This window comes from Struthio camelus, chromosome 5 (genome assembly GCF_040807025.1).
Source record: "Struthio camelus isolate bStrCam1 chromosome 5, bStrCam1.hap1, whole genome shotgun sequence".
Taxonomy (NCBI): Eukaryota; Metazoa; Chordata; class Aves; order Struthioniformes; family Struthionidae; genus Struthio; species Struthio camelus.
The window spans coordinates 19,236,119-19,259,885 of NC_090946.1; the positions used below are offsets into that span (position 1 = coordinate 19,236,119).

At 40.6% G+C, this 23,767-nt stretch overlaps 2 protein-coding genes across 7 annotated transcripts in view; both read right to left on the reverse strand.

Moving 5' to 3' along the window:
- CARS1 (cysteinyl-tRNA synthetase 1) overlaps window positions 1-12,064 on the reverse strand; it is a 34,825-nt gene extending 22,761 nt beyond the window's left edge. For 2 of the 5 annotated variants that reach the window (XR_011141329.1, XM_068944832.1), the window contains exons 1-7: window positions 11,907-12,043; window positions 6,731-6,976; window positions 3,129-3,220; window positions 2,345-2,433; window positions 1,930-2,026; window positions 1,353-1,451; window positions 119-268 (exon numbers count right to left, since the gene is read on the reverse strand). Coding sequence is in view for 4 of the 5 variants with exons in the window: in XM_068944832.1 (XP_068800933.1) it covers window positions 119-268; window positions 1,353-1,451; window positions 1,930-2,026; window positions 2,345-2,433; window positions 3,129-3,220; window positions 6,731-6,976; window positions 11,907-11,931 (798 nt within the window). In the remaining variant the exon portion in view is untranslated. Of the gene's footprint in view, window positions 1-118; window positions 269-1,352; window positions 1,452-1,929; window positions 2,027-2,344; window positions 2,434-3,128; window positions 3,221-6,730; window positions 6,977-7,354; window positions 7,525-11,906 lie in introns of all 5 variants that reach the window. The other 3 variants (XM_068944836.1, XM_068944833.1, XM_068944835.1) reach the window with 3 other exon arrangements.
- Window positions 12,065-12,475: 411 nt separating this feature from the next.
- Window positions 12,476-23,297, reverse strand: LOC104143788 (tumor necrosis factor receptor superfamily member 6). 2 transcript variants are annotated; one of them, XM_068944837.1, is made up of 10 exons: window positions 23,183-23,297; window positions 21,674-21,764; window positions 20,728-20,859; window positions 20,415-20,526; window positions 19,619-19,692; window positions 18,789-18,884; window positions 17,774-17,808; window positions 14,662-14,997; window positions 14,112-14,160; window positions 12,476-13,281 (listed from the first exon to the last, which is right to left on the reverse strand). In XM_068944837.1, the coding sequence occupies exons 1-10, from the start codon at window positions 23,219-23,221 to the stop codon at window positions 12,989-12,991; spliced, it is 1,257 nt and encodes a 418-aa protein (XP_068800938.1). In that variant the 5' UTR covers window positions 23,222-23,297; the 3' UTR covers window positions 12,476-12,988. The 2 variants fall into 2 exon arrangements, with proteins under 2 accessions (XP_068800938.1, XP_009672777.1); XM_009674482.2 differs by lacking the exon at window positions 23,183-23,297 and adding an exon at window positions 22,653-22,851 and having other exon boundaries at window positions 12,477-13,281.
- Between the last annotated feature and the right edge of the window lie 470 nt (window positions 23,298-23,767).

Genomic DNA, 23,767 nt, shown 5'->3' on the forward strand with positions numbered 1-23,767 from the left:
CTTTTTATTACACAAAAATCTCCAAAATATGTTTTGGAGAATTACTACAAGTAAAATATTATTTTTAAAAACTAAAAATTATAAGCCAAATATCACTTTTAAATGAGCTCAAGCTGACCTCATGGTATGTGTTGATCTCTTCGGTGGGGAGTTTCTCTCGCACAGCTTCTTCCAGAGGGTCAAAAGCAGACCTCACTGCACTCTGAATTCTTTCCAACATCTGCTTTTTATCTGGGTCTGTTGTCTCATTTAATTTAACTGAAAAGAGCTACAATCACAAAATTGATTTAAAAAAGCATCTAGTACTACAATAGGGCTATATTCCCCATACAATATTTATCTTAGCCATAGAGTACCTTGCTTGTGATGAATAATACATTATCCTACACAAACCACTGATATCAGACTACTGCGACTAAAACATACTCATCAGAAACAAAGGTGGATGAATATACTCACTAGCCCCTCAAAAAAAATTAGTTCACATTTGAATTAAGCTTTATATCACAGCATCGGTTCTGTTTCAAAAAAAATCTTTAAACATTACAAAATCATAATTACTGTTATTTAGTAAGTTTCATTTCCCGTGCAGTCAATTACCCTAATTACAGAGCTGTTAGCCTAAATCTGAAATGGAGAAGCACAAATGTAAAACACAAAGAGATTAAGTGCTACGCTTAAAGAGCATGTCAGGCAATGACAAATTTAGGCAAAAATTCCAGGCATCCTATTCCCAGGCCTGTATTCAGTCCATTAGACCAATGATCTCTTGGCGATCTGCAGTTCTAAAATGACCAGAGAACCACCTCTCCCAACCTTTAACCCAGCATACACAATTTATTAAACCCCGGAAGCTTTGCAGACTTTCGCTCTTTCCAAGGTTGTCAATGATGCAGAAGGGTAATTCTTACAGGTGCTTACAACTTAAAAGACTGTGGACATACCACTATTCAAAAACTGTTTTGAAGAGTTACTTTGAGTTTGAATTCTAACAGACGCCCAAGTGCTTTTTGGCCCATTTTCCCAATCCTCCAACAAAATATATATGCACACGCAAAACAACTCTATTGACACAAAAATCAAGCATGACTTTTGCACAGATCGTTCTTTCCAACTGTGTTGAAAAACTTTAGCCCATACGTCTAAAACAACGGGACACCCAAGTGATGTGCCATTCCAGTAACACTTGATGTGTGTTTTAATTTGTGTGGTACCAGTTCAATAGAATTGAAACAAGCAGAAAGTTTAAATAAGTAAATAGTAACAGCAAAGCTGGAAACATTTTTTAGATGCTTTGCTACATTACTGAATAAGAACCTAAGATACTAGCAGGGAATAAATACTGAGCCCACCTCTGAGGCAGTTTTGACATCTTCAAGTAGTTGAGCTGCTGTTGATTTGTTCTCCCTATACTGTTCAAAAAGGTAATTTTGTCTTGCTCTCTTGATGATCTAATAAAGCAGAAACACGGCAATGTTTTTGTGAAGTGGCATATATTTATAGAAAATGCAAATAAAATCTATTACATACGAATGACTTTTCAAAATCCCTACAAATTTAACAAGCTACAAGAATTACAGGCAGTAACACAAACTAAGCACACCACACAGATTTATTTAGGTACTTCAGAGTTAATTAAGTATCTCAACAACAGAGAATGAAAAAGGCCAGAGCAAATTATCTTTGTAAAATGGTTAGTCTCCATTATTTATAACAGCATTCATTTAACCATAAGAATACAGGCTCTGCTAGCATAGGAATGCTAAAGAAGTGAGAAAAATCAGTGACTTTGCATGAGAAACGTATGTCTGTTAATCAGTACGCTATTTATCTTGGCTTAGGAAATGACAATTGCACTATTTACATAGAGCTCCCTGACCCCCACATTCAAACTACATTATTTTAGACTGCAATTTAAAAAGACCTTACCTTATCATCAATATCTGTAATATTCATACAATAGAAAACGTCAAATTTAAAATAATCCCTAAAGATTCTTCTCAGGATGTCAAAAGAGATGTATGACCTAAAAATACAAAAATACGTAGGGGAGTTCTAACTGAACACCTCAAACACATTTCTGTTCTAAGCATAAACTATTGTAATTTTAGTGTCAATAAATTTACAGCAGTTTTAACCTTCTCCCATCTACTAGTAAGTTTTTATTACACAATGACATAATATAAGTTATAATATGCTTTTTCTAACCTCAACTCCTGAGCGTTGAGTCTAACAAGACTATTCTCCAGTAATACATTCATCTAAATAAAGTATATTTTTCCATTAATCTTTTGCTTACTATTGAAAGTGTTACTACTTGTATCAAAATCAGAAACTACAGTACCTGGCATGTCCCATGTGAGAAGCATCGTACACTGTTGGACCACAGCAATACCATGTGACCTTTTTTCCATTCTGAGGCTGAAATAGTTCCTTAATTGAAAGGGAAGGTATAGTGAGCAGAAGAGATTGCAGACATATGCCTCAGTCAGGTAACATCACAAATGAAAGATCAGAATATGAAAAAAAAAAAAAACTCTTGAGTTTTCTCACGTAAGAGAGAAAACAGAATGTGGCTACTTACGCTATCCACACTCTATAAACAGTGAGAAATGTTATACACGATAAACACGTCACACATACTTGGATACTACATCTCATATAATATTAATACTTTTAATTTTCCTCTTTTCCCCAAAGGACCCCCAAACAAGACTACATGAAGTTTTACCAGTATTACATTAACATAATTGGCAAGACTTTATTGCACCAACAAGATCTAAAGAAAGAAACTCTGATTTTATTTTGCTCGTTACCTATGCTTATGTGTATTACAGTTGAATTACTGACTAGTTTGGATGATAACTTGCATTTCTTTGTTATATATTTTTACGCAACATAGACATACATGCGTGCGCACACACACTTGTATAGGTGTACTTATTGTGCATATTGTAACACTTGCCTCTACAAATATACTTGAAATGTTATATTTTGCACTTGCTCGTTAACATTCCACAAAATATAACCCTGTCTACTCATACAACAGACACTTAAGAAACAAACGTTTAGATGGCTTTTCTATTTGTGTTTCTGTGCAAAATTCCATTTTTCTTTCATTCAGTCACCTTATTGCGAGTCAGGCTGTTATAGAGGCAGAGTCTAGAATGTTTTGTCCCTTCAGGGGGAGACCAGTGAGGCTGCATACGCCTGCCTTTACCTAGAGAAAAAATAATTTAAAGAGAGCTGAAAACACATTTTACAAGCAGAGTGGCAGTATAAAATTTTATACCTATCATATCATTAAGTTATCTCAAAAGAAAAAATTAGACATATATAATTAGACAAAACAGCTCCCATCCTAGAAATGGACTAATTTTGTTAGAGCTTCTTTAAAAGCCACTAAAAGCAAAGTAAATTATTTCAATCTAATTTATTTTCTACTCTGTCTCGCCACCCCTATTAACTTCTGAATCAGGTAGGAAGGCAGAGGTTATAAAAATGAGAACATGCAATTCAGTACGTGTTAAAAAGAGTAATTCAGTACACATTGACAAGAGCTTTGAAATTTAATGAATTACTAATAAAATCTAATATCAGTCCTGGGCTTTCTGCAATGCCACTGATTTTACTGTGACTGCATATCATAGATCTCATACAGAATTTGCAAAAAAATCTCCAGAGACCAGACTTAGTCTCTAGAGCCAATATTGACAGAATATGTGTACTTAGGGTGAGCGGGAGGGCAGACTGAAAAGTTTAGAAAGAACCTCAGCTTTTTATCATACATTATTGCTGTGTACACAAAGCATTTTTGAACACACTCATTTACCACAAACATGCTTCAGTTGAGCAAAAGGCTAAATCCTGCCATTAAAGAGAGTGGATGAAACCCAGGATAATATTAGTGACAGCATTCAAAGGAGCTGGAAAGAAGTATCATTACTAGACTTTGGGGGATTTCAACATTTTGAAGTCTGCCTTTGACCTAAATAGGAATAAAGAAGTTTTGCTACTTCCTGAAACACTGCACATGTATGTTGTTGAAACAAACCAGAAATTTTTAAACACTGTTATATGTACACAAATAGTATAACATAAATTTCAAAAGAAAATGAAATAGGGTTGTCAAAATAGAAAGTTTATACTTCCTCACAACATTTCAACGTTTTCTTTTCAAATTTCTCCTTTTGTTTTCAGTATTTTTCTTCCAGAATGTCACAGTCGTAATCGTATTCAGGAAGAGTTTGATTTCAACAAATCAATGTTTATTGAACAAAAACACTTTATTTTTTAATCACAACTTACCAAACAATCTACCAAACAATCTTGTTTTAAATGTCTGGACAGTTCAAGCCAAAGTACCACGCTTCAAAACTCTGAAGATTCACTTAACATGGAACATGCTATATTTCCTATTTGGGTGTGGGTTAGACCCATCTTATCTTCTTACTTTTGGAAAGGCGGCATGTCCCAGTGAACTGCAGCTTTTAGCTCTTCTACTCTGTTGCATGCACTAGGTGGGAAAGGGCAGGCTTATTCTCGCATTCTTTTTTTTTCCCCCCAATTTTTAAGAGACAACGTAGTTGTTAAACTGACGTTTTTCCAAAGAAAAGTATGAGTACATCACCTCTCAGAGTTGCAGTTTGCTAAGCACTGGCCGGCTTACAAATGTAATGATGTTAAGCTAATTACCACATTAACTTGGAATGAAAGCAAAACAGGAAATCCATAAATGCAGCAAGGTTTTCAGGCTAACATATACAGTACCATCTTTAAGAATTCTTATGGTATGCTTTTTAATTGCAATTAAAATATTATAAAACTGTTTGTTTTGACAATAAAATTGCCTTTGCTGATCCAACATCTCAGGACGTTCTTCATTAACTCTGTTTCCCCGATACCTTTATATGAACATTTTGACTGAAAAAAATACAACTAATGTAAATGGTATTAAAAAAAAAAAAACACTCTTCCTCACCTTCCTTTTTTCAGTAACTGCCTAAACTAGACAAAAGATATTAACTCCATGCTATGGATCCACAGAAATATGTACTTATTCTAAACATTTTATTGTTCGTACTTGAACATAACGCTTCAAGTGCAAGAGTAGTCTATCCATAACGCAGACCATATCAAGGTATGGATCTGTTTACTATTTACAAAGATTACACTGGCATGCTTATTTGTGGCTCAAGTTTCCCTCAGGGAAGAAAGCCTATGTGGATTAGCATAAAGAAAGCTTTACATATTTATCTTTTATTACTTACAACCACACTAAACATAAGAGAAAAAAACAAAAACAGATGCTGCATCCTAAAGTTCTCAGCAGCAGAGTTAAGTGCCGTGTTCTGCCTGCTACGTGAACACCAAGGAGGAAGCAGGAGGTGTACTCTTTAGTCTGCTCAAATACATGCTGTGAGCAATAGTCTTTCCCTGGCTGAACTGAAGTCCGTTTGCTCTAATCCACCTCTGGAGCTCTCCAATGCACCCAAAATCCCACTGACATAATAATATCCAAGTTCTACAAAACATGGCCAATTGGTATGTCATTTGCATACTGAACACTGCAGAACACCCATTCAGGACTTCTGTGACACATGCATAGATGGTAAAGATAACAAGACACGAGCCTTCAGAAACAGAGAGACTTATCATCAAAGATATAACGGACAGGAAGACAGAAACCTTTTCTTCTATTGCTCCACCCTAATCCATGAAATTCTGCAGCTGAATTGTAGTTAGTAGCATTAAATCTGCTATCTGAGCCAGCAGTGCAGCTGAGATCCCTTCGCTACTGAAAGGAAATCAATAACCAGTGCAAACCCATGCAAGCACACACACACATATACAAAATCTACTTGCAGCAGTCCGATTTTAACTGCTAGTCTGGTAGAAACTGAAAACACATATGATGACAAGTTGTGAAAAGATGGCATTGGAGTGATATTAGTCAACCACCTTCAGCAAAAATGACAGAATAGAGATAATGCATTCATTTATAGATATTGCAAGCGCCACACAACAGCCCTGTGTTGTTGTTATTATTTCGTGACTCCCTGAGCAAGGATCTCACTACAAAGCAATTAAATTAGATTAGCTCATTGGAAAACATCTTGGAGAGTGATGCAGCTCCCAAAAATGCCAGCACCCATACTTACACAACGACCTAGATTAACCGGTTAGTATTTCCTCAAATCATCAGCAATCCTTAAAGCAAGAGAGTTAAAAGAACCCTAAACGTTCTTTTCAAAATTCACCTCATGTTAATAACAATCTTCAGAGGCAGTAGTCATTTTACTACAAATTCGTATACTATACAAGAACTATTTAGTAACCCTTGCAAGGAAAAAAATGTGGATTGAGCAAATTCTAATATTTTATATTATATTATTTAAACAAAATAAACACAGACATTCTTTCACTATTCAGCGGTTAGCTTTTTAAGGAAGATATAAATAACAAATTCTGTACACTGAGTTTTCCAATCAAGGAAATGCAGAAACAGACCTGAGCTTTAACATTCATATAGCTCCACCAATTACAGTGTAACTGTATGTAACTTCATGACCTTAAAAATTTACCATATCAACTTGTATTCAAGTGTGTAAGAATAGCTAGAGAATGCAAAGGTACTTTTAGGCGTTCTTAGCAAAAAAAAAGAATAAATAAATAAATCAATGCAAGGTAGGCTAGATTGTAACCTGCCCACCAATTCCATATTACTCACTTGTTTGAAGCTTACAAGGCTCATTTTTTTCATTGCTGCCATCATAGATTGCTTCTATGTGCCTGTACCACCGGACAACATGGAAATACTGGTCCTCAGGTGGCCCCGAAAACTTTCTGAATACCTCCACATCTGCATGTGAAAATATGAACCCCTGGATATAACTACGAGTGCTCAGGTACTCGTTCAAAGCCTTCACCCTGGCTTCCTCTTCACTAATGCTCAGAATAAAACTGTAGCTGGAAGCTGTAAAGACAGAGGCACAGGACATTTGGTCAGAATTAAAATAGAAAGGAGATCCCATGACTAAAATATATCCTTGTACTATTTAATACAAGATACTGAGTAACTATACGGTTTCCATTGATAGGATTATGTTCCTCCTGTGATAAGTTTTTTTGAGATTAGTCTTTACAAAGAACAATAAGGACGCAAGCACATGCCCTTTTCATGAAGAAATATTATCTGCTTGAAATTGGAGGAAACTCTCCAGGCACAGCAAGCTTCATCAGTCTCCTCTCTACTCCACCCTGCTGAAACGCTGATCCTGCACAGATTTAAACATGTGATTAATTTTATACCCTATAGATAGGCTGTGAGTATTTCTACTGAAGTTGAACATACCCTTAAGTCTTTACAGGACTGGTCCCAATATGCGCGTTCCCAATGTGATGCTCAGTTACTCCTACTTGCTCCAACAACTCAAAATTCTTAAACTGTTGCTGCATATTCCCACATTTCTCCTATAACATCTTCTCTCCCCAGACATGAACAATATTTATAATGAGTAAGATCTACACAAATGAACAGAAAGGATATTAGATCATGCTCCACCCTTGCAATTTTTTAATTCCACGATTGATTTGGTATATATGCAAAGCAGATTTAATTAGGTCTCATTTTACAAATGCAGGAAGATGTTCCTATGGAGGAAGGTGATGGGTGACTACTTAGTAGGGATGCTCATAGCAATGTCAAGCCCCGTACAAGTCAGAGTATAAGAAGCACTGTGGAAATTACAGCATCTGTGCTTATATTGACATTAGTACACCCAACATTGGTATTTTCCTACAATGATTCAACATTTCCAACTCTATTCATGTTCAAAGCGTTGCGTAAACACTAAGCCAATATCCTGCTTAGGTAGTCGGCCAAGGAGAGAATTTAAGATGTAGTCAAGGTCACAGAGCAATAGAGTGAGAAAGGCAGTATTAGAACATATGTCCCTACTCCCAAAACCCTTAAAAGATCACTGTCACAAGTGTTGGTTTTTTTTAAATAGTACAAAGACCTTTTTCTTCATGAGTAGTTCCCAAAGCATTGGAAGTGCTCACAGACCAATGCTTTTGGAAAGGGAAAGAAAAAAGGGAATGGGGCACAACTGATAGTTATGGTACAGAGAGAATGTGAGGAACTGCAGAATTAAAAAGTTTTTTCCAAATGCGTGCAAATATCATCAGTTAAAAAAGATTTTAAGAGCAGCCTATATCCTATATATGAAAATTAATTATTAAAACGTTGTATTAAAATTTAAACTGCTGCTCTTCTGGTGTGCATAAGCTAAGAACATTTCCCTAAATTGCTTCCATTAAATACAAAATGGAAAGAATAACAGACTAGTCTTTTACATCTGTCAGTAGCCATAACACTACACGTACAACCTACTCGCAACATGCTAGGACAACAGAACTCAGGACGACATGTGGCAGCCAGACCAAGTATGTTTCTGTTTGACTCTTTTGAGCATAAAAAAAGTGTAGTGGCACATCACTTTAGAGTCCAGCAGAACTAATAAAAGATCAATGATAGGGGGAAAAAAAAAAAATCAAAGATCACAACAGATACTTAAACTTCACACACAAACGCAAGGTCAGATGCATGTAAGGTCTCAAAATCCTTCTCAAGGGCTACCCGTGCAGTTGTCCATTATGAATAAGGAACAGCAAGTAAATAACGGACCATAACTAGGCATTATGGTCTTGTCTTACATAGTTGCATAGGATTCAGCTTTGGTCCACACAGTTAATTTTAGATACATACATGTAAATTATATATAAACACTTCATATTCCTAAATATTCACTGATGTTTATCATCACAGAGAGAATTCCACATGTTTATACACATGAAACAGTTTGAAATAGTTATGTTCATTAACTATGGAGACTTAAGACATAACTCTCCTTGAACGTTAATTTTGCATCAAGGAATCATCCAAGGGAAAAGGGCAAAGGAAGAAAAATTACAGGAACAGACAGTGTAGAAATGAACCTATATATCAAAGAAAAGATCTTTAAAGATCTATTGCAAGGAAAGCAACACACCATTTGCAAAGTATTATTAGGGTTATTATGAGCATTATTCATACATCAGGCTATGAATGGGAAACAACTCGGTAAACGTGAAGCAGTAAAGTGCTTTCCAACCACATCTGTAAACCAATCTAAAAGGAAAGTACACGATAAAGATGACAGAACTTGTACGTGCTAATTTTGGTGAGGAGAGACAGCAAACACTGCCTGTGAATGCCTGTACCAGATCAGCCCTGATAGGCAGATCAGCTAAAAAATTACTTCTAACAACTTTGGAACACACTTTAATGTTAAACTTCATAATTTCAAATGTTATGTCTAGTTGTAAGAGAAGCAGACTTAAAAGCATAATGCATCAAAGAAACCAGATAGCCCAGGAGACCTAAAAAGAACATCTTATGTTGAGACTGATCACTGATTCAAATTCGGCCCAAACTCCAAGTATAAGGCAACACAGACTGAACACACCTGAGCTAGCTGTTGACAAGGTTTCTCAGGGAACAGCAGCAGCTGAGCCATAGCAGTCACAAGCTGCCAGCAGACTACTGTGCAAATATGAGTTTCTCATGTTGGTTTCACAGCCTGTATTGAGCTCCAAACTTCCTTTTCTAGATTGATGGCCACTTTAGGAACGACAATAGCTAGCACAGGCGTATCCAGCACCTGTCCTGCATCCTGCAGTCAGATTCAGAGATACAAGCAAGATTGCTATGTTCGGAAGAGGGCTTAGTGATCAGTGCAACTCTGAAACTCCTCCGAGCATCCTACGTCAATACACGTAGGACAAATCATTCCCCCTTTTGGCGTTCTTGTGGGTAGCTCCAAACTGGACTGAACTAACAAAATAAAACTCTTCTAGACCACAGCATGCTCTCCTGGGAAAAAAGAAGCAACGGGACAACACTGTTGTTTAGAAGTCAATATATCACAAGGAAACAGTACCATTTCCTTTTAAGCAAGAGAAGTCATTCAAAACTCTCTTCATGTAAAAGTCTTCAAGCGTAGCAAACCTAAGGAAGCCTGTTTTCCTCTGATTTATCTCCTGCACCCTCGATTCCTTCCCGTCAGTGTCTCCATTTCCAAGTACAATACCTTTAATTCACCATACACTCCCACTGAACTACATTTCCTCTTCCTTCTCAAGTGTTCAATCCCCCTCTCCTACATTTCCAACCCACCTTTGTTCAGCCTGCCAACACAGCAAGAGGCAGCCTGCAGGGTGGACGGTTTGGAGTCTTTCTCATTACCTACACTAGTATGTACTGACCAGACAGCTGGCTGCTGCTTTGCAACACTGTAGGCAGGGGCTGAATTTTCCCTGCAGTTTCCTCAATCAGGTCACTGAAAAGATCTCTCTCTCACTCTAGTAGCTCCTGATTTTAGAGAACTTGTGAAAGCTTAATATCCTTAAGTGCTCTGCTTCACGGTCAGATTTATTTAATATCAATCAATGGATTCAAAAGCTATTGAGGCAGCAGGGCCAATGGTCACATATAGGACTGAGTTTCCCAACACCTGCTGTTTCAAGAAGCCAGGCTAAGAAACAACCCTTCCCCCTGATCATAATTTTTCTCCTCCCAAGACAATTACAGTTGCTACTACTCAATACTATTAGGAAGCGTCTTCCTGACGACAGGAAAGCAGGAACATTACAGAGCTGTTGTGAAACACTGAACGTTAACTCATGTGAATGGAATGATCCATAAGTGTCAAATCATATCACTCAATAGCAGTTCCTTCCAGAAAATAAGCACTGACTGCGAGTACTGGAGAGAGAGCAAAGTAAACTCTAAAAAAATCCACAAGAATGAGTATTAATAACGTAACAAAATGCGACATTTTCTCTGCGTTAAAAAGTTGTTTCCAAAAAATTCCACTGTAGACACTAACACAGTTCTTGTACAATAATTGCGGGTGTATGAACTCTCTGGGTGCTATAATTGTAACACGTTCTTCTTTCCATACGTGGAATGTTTTGGTGACTACTGAACGGCACCGTGAACTCGTCTGGAAAACTGCAGCAACACACAAACGTGAAGGGGTAAGACTGCTTCTATGTTTCATTTGGACAGAAAATAGCTTTTTAAGTTTAGTTATGATGTGCAACTCGCATACTACCAAATTCTATGGAAATCTTTCACTTTTATAAACTCGAAACCTAAAACGAAAGCACGTTCTTCCAAAGATCCAGTAAGCTAGCTTACCAAAAAAACAGGAAGTTATTTCGCTTCAGGGAAAAATTGGGTTTCCTGAGGCTTCCTGAACGTGCTAACCTTGTCAGTCATGCTTATAAGTCAACTTAAACGTTCCTGGCTTTCTGCAGAGGCGTTCTTTGAGAAAAAAAAAAAATCTTAGACTGTTCTAAATATTTTAAGTTCTCATTTCTCATCCAACTTGGCTTTCACGGATTAAAAACAGCTCATAAAAAAAAAAAAAAGGCAAGCATAACATGCTTCATTATTGATGCTGCTTCAAACTGCCCATTTATCATTTCTGCTGGCCGCTCCAGCAGCTTTGCAAAAAACAGCCTGACTCTCTGTTCGACTTCGCTGAATTGTCCTTTTCCATAAAACATCCAAAAAAAAAACCCCAAAAGAAAAGACAAACGCAGCTACCCAAGGTACGCAGAACAGAGCATACAGTCGGGGTGGGGGGTGGCGGAAAGGACTTTTCAAGACTCGCAAGTTAGGATCAAAAAACCTTTCGGGGGTGGGGGGCGACGACGGCAGCCAGCGCGGCCATAGCAGCACGACCGACTACGTCACGGCCGTGACGTCACGCCGCCCAGCACCTGCCGCGCCGTGACAACGCCGCCGGCCGCCCCCACTCCCCCCACGGCGGCGGCGGCGGCGGCCCCCGACCTACCCTGCTCGGCGCCGGCCGCTGCCATCCTGCTCCCGCTCCTCCTCCTTCCTCCTCTTCCTCCTCCTCCTCCCGCCGCTCGCGAGCTGATGCAACAGCGTGCCCGGAAGCCCCGCCCCTCCCGACGCTACTTCCGACCAGCCGGGCGTCACCACGGCAACGGGAGGGCCCCCCCCCCTCCCCCCACCGGCGAGTGACGCGGCTCGCGGGGTGGGGGGCGGGGCCGCGCCGCTGGTTAGCCGCCGCTGATTGGCCCTCCCGCCCACCCGGCGTTCCCGCCGAGCGGCGGCCGTTGGACAGCGGCCGTTGGGACGACCGGCCGCTGAGGGGCCGCGCGCGGGACGGCGGGCTCCCCTCAGGGGAGCGGCCCCCTCCTCCCCCCCCGCGGCGGACTGCGGTCGTCGCCTCGTCCCGAGTCGTTCATCCCGCGGCTTTCCTGGGAAGGCGTCGGAGGGGCAGCCGCACCCTGACACCGACCTTCCCCCCCACCCGCCCGCCCAACAACCCACCGCGCTGGCCCTTGAGGCGGTGCCGACCCTACGGCGCAGCCAAGCAATCGCACAAGACGGTCGTACGGGCGCCCCGTGCTTCTGGCTCCACTTGGTTTTATTGCCGTATCAAGAAATAACAGTTCTTAGGATACCAAAGGCTTACTCTCTTAACACAAAGAAAACAGGATTGTTTCAAAAACCAATACAGCCGATCCTCTCAAAAGAATAACAGCGTTTCTGCTCTCAAAAAATGACACCCGTCACAGCTTACTGCATACGGCTGGGTAAGGCACAGTCCATGCTCACAGGCGCACGGAGGAAAAGCCAGCCGAAGCGCCTCATGCCTTGCCATCTGGTACCTGAGTTTAATACAGTACAACCCAAAAGACCTTAGTGAACATCACAACCGGAGTCCTTGCCACGGCTAACCACTGACCGCGTCAAGGCACTTTTAACTCCCTGAGTCACTGAAAGGTAAGAGGATATCCTGAAGTCAACGCTATTAGTTTTACTAGTAGTCTGTTGACATCCTCGTATATAGAAAGTTCATAGACACGTATGTACAGAAACATTTATAAAGTCGATTTAAAAATGTTAATCTGTGACCTGTAACTTAGTTATGTTATTACTTTTTAAAGAGTTCAATACATTATCATAAGCCTTGGTATCTAGATGCCTTAACTCATCCAGTAACTTAATAATAGATTGTTTCTCTCCCAGTGTGTTTTTCCAGATGAGAAGCATCTGATAATTTTGCTCCCTTATGTCATTAGGGTGGTCATAAATAATTTTATCAATATCATTCTCCTTCAGATGAGTTCTCATAAGCCACCTCCATTTTTTTGGTGGTACTTCATTTATAAAAGCCCAAAAGCTATCTCTCAGTTCTGAAAGAAAAAAAAAGATCAGGTTAGGTTATTTTAGACAGTTAAAAACTAATAGAAAAACTAGTACAAGCACATATATTTTAAGCAAATACATGCACAGGCCAAATAGCAGCAATGAAGTTAGCGCCTAAAAAGGATAACAAATAGGTTTCTTTCTCAAAGTCATCTTACAAAAAAGCTAAAGGGATCAGTCTACATATTTTAAATCTTTAAGTAGTCTCTTAAGATGAGATACCATTCAGTAAAAGTGTTTTGGGTAGACATTTCATTGGCCTTCCTGACTTTGTTTACTCTTAACAGGGCTCTTCAATGACAAGGCTGCAACCACTTCGCTACACTACTGGTATAGGTTTGCCATGCCAAGGCTAGTGTGAGCAAAGCCTTTCACCTGGAGATCCAGACACATCAACTTCCTGGTTACGGACACGTGCAGGGATTCAATGCTGTCTACCATTTGAGTGGACATTTGACAGAAAGATCTACTGCTCTGACCTACATCCCAGTCATTAAGGTAAATTCCACTGTTGGAATGCAGACTTTTTTAAAAACAAACAAAAAAAGTAACTCAGAACCGTACTTACTCTTAAAAGCACAACTGCATTATAATCCAGTGCAGAAAAGTCTTGTTTTAAGGAAGAAAAATCCACCACAGTGATTATGAATTACTTTCTCAAATGCAGTAACAACCCTGTTTCAGTGTATTTCACAATAAACTGAAAGCCTTCTAGCTTCAAACAATACTCATTAGCCTCCCTAAACTATTCCTTGAGTAAAGTGAACAGGAGAAAGCAAATCACTTTCCAAGTATTGTCCATCTCTGTAACACTTACCCTTTTGAGAAAGATCTTTAACTATTATTTGATACTTTGGTTCTTTTACCTGTAACATGAAATTGGACCGTTATTCCAGCAGATCAGAACAATTTATTCGCTTACAGCAATTATTCCTGAGCCACTTGATAGCTTTCTTTCACAATACATAACCCAATACAGTGGGGGGGGGGGGCAAGAGGGACAGTTTCACAGCACAACTGAGATTAAGTATTTGAATAAATAAAGAGAACTGCATGCTGAGAACAGCTGTGCTACTGGCTGATAAGTGAAGCAAAGTAACACGTTTACTGCTATTACAAAAGACTGACTTCTATGTAAATACTGAAAGGGGAGATTGAGAGAGAAGTAGCAGATTAAATGAGGGATTTAAGTTTGCTTTCGCAAGATATCATTTCCCAGGCTTTTCTACTAAATCTTTAAAGTAAACCCCCCCCCTCCTCCCTATCATTCTGCCTGAAAATAGCATCTATTAATCAGATGGTAGTTAAAAACTTAACTGAGATTACACATCTGTCAAGGAACATACGCCGAGAACTTTTCCACTTACCGCATGATTTGCTGGCATCCTACCACTCGCCACGTTAGACCAAGCATTTGGATGAAAAGTAGGAGTCTGCCTTGTTTTTGCTGCTGATGAAGACCCTTTGATCCTCTTCCCAAACCTTTCTTTTTGGCACCTCAACCTGCTGGGCAGAAAGGTGTTTCTCTCAGAAAGCCCAGCACTGCTATCCTCTGGCGATTCGTTTCCCAGTTCTGAGTTAATGCTGGTATGTGCTTGATCTTCCAGGTTCTCCCCAGGCTTCTCATTCTCTGTGCTGGCTGCATTATTTGCAGCTGTCTCCACTTCGGATAAAATAAGACTTTCAGTACTGGCCTCAGACTCCTGTAAAGAATAAGAACATATTCTATTTCTAGGATATTTCAGAGGTAGGTTTTCAAGGATAGTCTAGAAGGAAGGAAAAGGAATAGTTTAAGTCATTGGATGTAAGAGAAATGATAGGAGATCTGCTAATGTGGCAGAGTTAAATACGCAAAAGTTACAGCCTTTACAGATTTGGACTTCAGATGGCTTTAGTCTAAATGCTCCATCCTGCTGGCTGTTCCGCTCCCAGTAGACTGCAGGTAAAGCTCACAAGCTACCTCCATAACAAGTGAAGAAAATCTTTTGTAATATCTTCAGTGGAGCATACTAGTGCTTGTTCCTCACTAGACATAGAAAGGCTGAACCCCTTCCGAGACAAAAGGAGAAGAGATTATACTGCATGCTGCACCTGAGCTGACCTCACAGGCTGCTAATGGTGATAGGGGTCTTCTCAAAGCTTTTACTAAGCTGATACAGCACATCAGCTTCGTACGAGTCTCCTAGCTTCCCTCCCTACCCCCAAGTTATTTTTTCTGTCAGAGCCACAAAGTTAATTAGTTCAAAGATTCCAGTGAGCACCCATTTGTATTGGATAGCTTTAGTGAAGGGGCAAAAAGAAGGAAGCAAGATAGGGTCATCATTTTTGGCATTGTCAATGCATCAAACAAGCTTATGCCATGGGGTACAACTTCATCTCAGGCTGATGGTGACCCCTCAGGAAGCGGATAACTACCAAGACCTCCAATGTATACTGAAGTAGAGCTACTTGAAAGTCAGCTAGTGTTGAAACCAGAAAGTTTTTTTTCTTTTTTTTTTTTTTTTTTTTAAAAAAAGGTGGAAAGTGAGAGCCAGTATTATGTTCATCCATTAAGACTTGTTTGTTAAGGTACAGTTCCCCCATCAGTGTAAGCCAGAGTGTTTTCTTTGTTTGTTCAGGGTTAGTGACCTGCATGTGATACAACTATGTGACTGACAGCACGTGAAGGCATGGATGTGAGAGAAACCAGCCCTCATCACCCATGTAGTCATACATTTTCATTGAATCCACTTTCTCTTTCAGGTGGAAACAGGTTAGTCAAGTTGCTCTTACTTATACAGCATAGGTCATAAATTGGTAGTTAGTGACTGAAGATTTACAGCATGACTAGCTGCTGCTCTACTTTGGAAGGAAATAAGGTATCAATATATATTTTGTCTACAGCAGTGGAAGTCCACTGGTACTTCTTTGGAAAGGATAGTACACTGGTGCCCAAAGGCCTTGTCTCAGGACTGAATCAGTATAATTCTCCTTAGTAAACACACTTTTGCTGAAGTAGCATACCATGAATACTCCAAGTAAGTAGATATTGCAACTCAGATTTGTGACAATTATCTCAAAGCTACATGTCACCACATACCAATTTGTGATTGTATTAACCTACTGAAGTTTTATTCAAAGAGATGTTATATTTGCCTATGCTACAGTGTTTTGACCAGGTTTTCTATCATGTTCCTTCATCAGCTTCTACGAATATATGAAGCGTTGCAAATCTGGCCAGGGCGTAGGGGAAGACACAACCCAACAAAACCCAATGGGTGATTCAGATATCTGAGCCACTTATGGACCTTAAAAAAAAAAGAGAGAAGAGTTAAAGGTGATGTTTTTAAACAGATCTTTCAATTCTATTCTTTCAGTCTTCAAATATTTGTGAAATAACTAAAGTGCACTTCAGTTACTTGAAGTGTCTAACTAGTAGGTGAGACAACAGCTCACGAATAGGGTGAGTAGTACTTGTGTTGGTGTAGGACAAAGCAGGCAGCAGGGAAAAGCATGTGTTGTGTGTGCACCAAGGGAGGAATTTGGATGCTTTTCTTAGATTCTCATTAAGCCAGTTTTTTGTTTAGCAGGCTGGTGTTATGAGCTATGTTTTTTTTCACTCTTACAGTCAATAAGACATTTCTACCTTGCTGTACTATTAGGAGTGTAACTTCTAAACAGAGAGGCTAAAAACCAAAAGTGGCAGTAAGTCACTGATGAGTAAAACTTTTCATGCTGTGTGGGAGAACTTTGGAGTTAAAATTAGTTCTAGAATTGTTTTTGACTACAGGAGGCAAGGAGAAACTATCTTTAAAAGTGGAACATGTGCCATCAACAAAGCTCTGTAAACTCTTTCCAGGGACATACTCCTGAACTGGCATGCACTGAACCCAGCACCTCAACCCCTTGCCCTTGAGGAGAATCTTGATTATCTGATGGGACAGTCTAAGACCAGGAAGTTAGATTGCAAGGTCCTAGTCTGTGGCTTGCAACAAGACACTAAAGGCAGAAGACCCAGTAACTTTGTCTGCTGAATCAGGAGAAATAGTCTTATGAAGAAGTCTTGTATCCAAAATGCAAGAAAAGCTGCAACATCAGCATGTTGGAAACTGGTAGCTGGCATTCACTGGGGAAAACAAGCATGAAGCAGCAAAGATGACTACCTGGATCAAAACATCATTTGGAGACAGTATGAAGTAAGAGCTAGCACTTGGACTAATTCTGCCCCACTTGCAGAACATTCTGGCCACAGGCACTGGAATGTTTGCAAGAAAGTGCTGGAAAGGCCAGCTGCAGTGGATACATGCAACTAATGAACACATCAGGCCCTTATTAGCATCCGGCCCTGTATGAATCACAGCCTGTTGTATCTTGGGAACACACCCTACCAGAGGTCTACAACAAGACGAATAAGAGCTATGTATCAGGTACAATTAAGCAATATTTTAGTTGCTTGCACACAGCTTTTGAGGTTAAACACTTCAACCATTATATACTTACCAGACCTCTCTCTGCATCTTTACTTATTGAAGTGGCTGGAAAAATAAGATAAATGTATAAGTAACTTACGGAAATTGCAGCAAATTAAATATAGCTGAATTTGTAAGTGTCACAACATGAATCAAAGTTTTAATACAAGCAATTTAGTTTCCTCAGACTGTCAGTATCACAACAGTACCACCTTCAGCTTCTAACAGCACACAAACACTGTTCCTTCATACAGAGGACAGATAAATGGTTCTACTTAAGGTCTATATTTTATTGAGATGCTATTCAGCTTTTAAGCCCCTCTTTCCAAAGAGGGGGAAAGAGAAGAGAATCCCTATGATTCTTAGGGCATTCATGGGATATTACTACGTGTCTGCTTTTGTGTTGCTTCTACCACAGCACAATCAAAAGCCAACTTTTGAACAAAGTTTATTGTTCAAGACTCAGAACTATTTTCAGCAATGTTCTTGTCTAAACTAGTGGACAAAATACTTCACTATACAGTAATGGAAAGAAAAGGTTCCCCATCCCCACCCCAAGAAAATACATCCATCTTCTATAACTAAAGGCAGTGAATTCACACAAGACTCAGCCTGGCTAACATTCACATTTAAGAAGCTGAAGTGAAGCCAAGGCAATAATTTAGAAGGAAAAAGGAGAAAAAACCTCCATAGCCAAACATACCAAGTGAAATAAATCAGTGATCTAACTAGTTGCTGCTTCTTGTCCCATTCCTCTGAACTCACATACAGATCTTTCCTCAGTGTTTTTTAACCAAAAGAAAATGCAAGTAGGTAGAATTCCTTTAAAGGACCTTAAGCTAATCTTACTTTGAAACTAAGGCATCTATTCAGGGACGTAAGCAATCTCTTAGTCAAGCTTTACACGCTTTATTTACTGAACATAGCTAGTCTCCATCTTATTTCAGTTAAAGAGTTTCCCTGTAAAGCAACATAAGACACAAGGGGAGGCCTCAGTGCATGCCTTGTCTAGTTCTGGAAAGTTTATGGATAGTAAAGACTATTACCTTTATCACTCTTCAGCTTTCTAAATATAAAGAAGAACAGCACCAAAATGACACAGACAGAACCAGCTATGATAACCCAAATAAAAGATGCATTTCCTGCAAAAGAAATAAGAAATAAATGAATACTCGAAGAACTGAAGCAGCCCATGAACAACAATGCACAAGTACTCTGAAGGGCAAGAATGATAGTCTTAACTCTTGCTCTAGAGAGCAATCTATATTCAGCACTAGTGTAACAACCTAGCTAGCTTTTGTCCCAGGAAAGAAACTGGGACTGTTAACCAATATAAGTACTGGTTCACATTGCACACTGTTGTCCCACCAGCGGTTATGGCTTCTGTATAGAGCTGCAGTACCAGTTCTACAAGGCTTTCAGAAGAAAAACAGAAACATGAAACAAGCGTGCAAAGATGGCAAAGTGCTTCATGCACTAAAATATCAGTAATGCTCATTTCTTCCTCCTCTAGTCTGAGGGAACGTACCCACCAGCAGGGTGAGTACTTCTGGGACTAACATGGAACACTAAAGAAACCATTTTACTATCTGTAACTTGAAATAGCATCGCTTGTTACAGATTTGAAAACCCTGGCAATATGTAACACTTTTCCCATCAAGGCATTCTTTTGCTTGCAGTGAAATTTAAGCTAGTAGGATGGTTTGTCACTACAACCCCTTCAATAACTTGTCTTTGGCAAGTAGCCCCCAGACTGAAATATAGAAGCTCTTTAAACATTACAATAGTTCAAGCCTCTGTTTTACAGGCTGCTTCTGTTATTCACTGGAAGGCAGAGATCAAACAGACCAAGCTGAGTGGTAGTTATGTACCAGACCTTGACCAGGTAAGCCACACCCTAGGTCCATCGTAGCATTGCAGTTCTGAACAATTTCTTTCCCTTCCGGGCATCTGAAGCAGAAGGAAAGACAGTTGTATTGACGTTTCCAAGCCAGATATGCAATTCTGCTCAGGCCTGCTTTCAGGCAGAACTTAGAAAGATGAGCAGAACATGCATAAAGCAGTATTTTGTTAGAGGTGCACCTTTACACAACTTAAGATACCACAAGATTAAGTAGCAGCAAGGCAAGTTAAACATTTATGCATGTTAGCCACTAATGGGGGGGGGGGGGAGGAGGGGGAACACCAGTAGATGCATTATTCAAGCATAGTCTCTTTCAACAGGTAGTTCTACTCTTGAACTTTTGAGTTGATTGCTACTGAAAGCAACTACAAAGCTCATTCCAGTGTGTATGTGGGGAAGTACAAATCTAAAGACATGACAAGTGTGTAAGCAGACAGCCATAAGCAACAAGCTTAACAGTACTGAAAACTGTATCTTTCTAGGTCTCAACCTTGTATACTCTAAAACTTAAAAGCATGAATAATGCCATTGGTTTTAAGGGAATTATTCACAGATTAATAGCGTTGAATTATTCACAGATTAATAGCGTTGAATTATTCACAGATTAATAGCGTTGAATTATTCACAGATTAATAGCGTTGAATTATTCACAGATTAATAGCGTTGAATTATTCACAGATTAATAGCGTTGGGTATTGGCATGGATTAGGCCCTATTTTTCATGTTTACTAAAAGGAAAACAATTGCTTATACTCATTATTGTTCTTACTTTGTACTGCATTTCTGACATATTTCACAGCCCTCAGCAGGGCAGAAGTACCCTCGTTTGCATTGACATTCAGTATCATGCGTCAGAGTGCAGATCCTCAAAGTTATTTGATCTAAAAATAAAATATAAGTTACAAAAATCAAGGTAAAAGTTGCAGCTCTTCACAACTACGCATGAATTATACCCCAACCATAAAGGCAGTTTATTTTTTCAATATTTTCAATGACTGGAAGTGCAAAAACCAGAGGGTTAGGCTTCCCACTTTAAGCAAGGTGTGCAGAGATTAGGATACCATCAAAATTTTGTTCAGTACCATCTTTGCACTGCTTGCATGGCAAACATTCTTCCAAGCCATTTGGATGAGCAGTATAGTCTTCTCCTTCGGTGCAAGAGGCACATCTTCCTCTCACATGTGAGGCATTGCAGTGCTGAGCAACATAAGTACCTGTAGAAGACGAGAACCAGCAGCAGCAGTCTTGAGCTATCATTTAGCACATGAAGGAGCATAACAGGTTGTTACAACATATGATCAAAGTTCATTCAACTCCTCCTTGCAAAGAAATGGTGCTCTGTGTCAGCCGATTGGCACAATACCATCAGGAGGCACGTTCACAGCTTGCAGCTCCGACAAGGAACTGCACTGACCAAAACAGACAGCCTGGTCTTTGTGGGAAGCACAGGGCTTCCTGGGGGCTTGAGAGAACTGGACTATACGCGTTGCAACTTGGAGTCACCAAGGTGTCCAGCACGGAGCCACCTCACCTGAGGGGGCATAATGGGTACTGCTTACAAGAATCTGTTTAGTTTGAGGTCTCTTTAAATATGATCCGTAGCCCTGTGATACTATTCAAGCGCAGGGTGCTTCCTAGCGTGAAGCTACGTTAGCTTTGCACACACCAAATCAGGTGGGAGCAGAGCCAAAAATGAAGTTTTATATGCTGATATAGAAATAGCAGAATCCCTCCAGGGCCTGCTCTTCATTCAGTGACTAATATCATTACAAACCGCCTTTGAACACTTCCTCTACAGCCAGCAGGGATTATGACGCACTGCCAAGGCACCTCTCCCAGTCATCTCCTATTGCGCAAGACGCCACCATCACTTCAAGATGGAGCCCAGCCTTAACAGCACCAAAAAGCCAACACAGCTTCAGCTGGGTTTAAGCTTTCACCCATATGCAACGCAAAAAACAATAACACAATCATCTCAAAGGGAAAAAATAACAGCTCTTATCAGAATATAACTGCCTGAAGTCTTACCTGCTGGACAAGATTTGCAGCAGTAACCTTCATGCAAGTATTCTCCCTCATCACACTCATCTGCTCTATTTCCAGGGATTGTCAGTGTAACCTACAGCAGAGACAGAGGAGCATTTTCAAATGAATCATCTTCCCCAGACACGATACCATCTCAGAGATGTTCCTGCAAAGACTTGAAAACATATTCAGATGTTCAGGGGAAGCCACAGAGGAAACCTGAACTAATTTCTGCTAAGTATTCAACACAGAAGTAATTACAATCACAAAGGATGGGTTAGAGCAGCAGGATGCAGTTTAAAAGGAGCAGCAAAATGGTTTTAGGAAGCCACTGCCACTGACCCCCCCACCTCCATTTATTTTAATTTCAATCCCCTTTAATAATTCACCACAAGTAAACTTCAGAGGCATCACTATTAACTACAGTTTGTGCCTTGCATAAGCAAGGCCTGCAAGGTATTTTCGCTTTTTCCTCCCTCCGCTTGTCTTTTTAATTCAGAAGGATCAGCACTAGTCTTCCTTCGGCAAAATGGAGGAAACGCCCAACAGTTTTCAGAGAACATTTATTGCTAGGTCTAATATCTTAATCAGAAAAAGGCAAGTTGAGTCACGAACAAAAATAACTTACTGTAGCCACAGGAGCCTTTTTTAAAAAAAAAAAAAAAGAAAACAAAACAGTAGAGATCTACATGCCTCTTAGTAAACTTTCAGGAAAGTAACATGAAGTAGCAATGAGGATCAGATGATCAGCCTATAAAGCACCTGGGTCTTCAGTGCTCCAAACAAGACAAGCACAAAGATCCCAAACGCAGCAGGTTTCAGGCCACAACTACAAATCAATTGAAAATACACACATACAAAACAAGGTGGAAAAACAAAGGGAAGGAGGAGTAGAAGGGACAAAAAGCAAAGCGCCACATCTGCCTAGTAAGTGGCTAATTGCTCTCAGCAGGGAATTTCGGAGTTGAAAGGCCAAACATACGTATTCGCCCCTTCTCCTGCGCTTCCGAAGCGATCTCTGCCCAACTCCTTTCAGAGGACTGAAAGTCTTTTCTGTAATTGCGTAGCTTCCTAAACCACCACTTTTGCAATTAGATAGTGGGAGTCCTATTAGGGGATTCATTCCCGACTTGTAATTTTAATTTTCACGGGGCGAGAGGGGGAAAACCACCAAGAAAACCACAGTAACTGCTGCTCCTACGGGAGACTCCAGAGTTACCGGCCCCGTTACAGGATTACAGGATTCGGGGTCGTATTTAGGGCGGTATTTCCTTCCCGCATGCCGCGGAGCTCCTCACCTAGACTCTCTCTCCCCCTTCTTAGGTTTAAGGCAGAGAGATTTGTTAATTCGGGACCTCAAAAACTGCAGGGAGCGCGGAATAAAAGGGTCGCCGCCGCCGCTTCGCGCCGCGGCCGGGCCGAGCCCGGGGCGCCCGCCCGAGAGGGGACCCCCCTGGCCGCAGGGAGGAAGGGAGCCCAGCCCGGCCCGGCCCGGCCCGGCCCCGCACTCACCGCGACCAGCAGCAGCAGCAGCGCCGCCCCGGCTCCCATGGCGGCGGCGGCGCCCCAGCCCAGCCCAGCCCGGCCCGGCCACGCTCCGCGCTGGCTCCGGCACCTCCCCGGGGTGGTGCCGCCGCCGCTTTATCCGCCCCGCCCGCCCCAACGCGCCCGCGCCGGCACCTGCGGCCCGGCCCCGTCGCCCCTCGGCGCTCGTTAATTATGACCCGCAGCGGCGAAGGCGGGAAACAGAATTTTCCCAAAAGCTCCCAAGCCTAATCGGGATTTTTTTTTTGGGGGGAGGGGGTAATCCCTAGAATTGTTCCCAACTTGAAAAAGTTGGTGAAAAAGTTGAAAAACAGCAGCTACTGCTGCTGGCAATAGCTGCGCTGCTGGCAGTGCTTTTCCTCCAAAAAGAATTTTCACCCCCTACATACACATAGGAACAGTCACATCCCGATGTTGCAATTGCCTTAAAACTTATGGCACAAGGATGTACAGATTTTTTTTTTCTGTCCAGATTATTTTTTAATCGCCTGCGGCAGTAGATGTTGGAAACTCCTTTGCTGCTAATGTGTAATTAGTTTATGTAAGTTAATA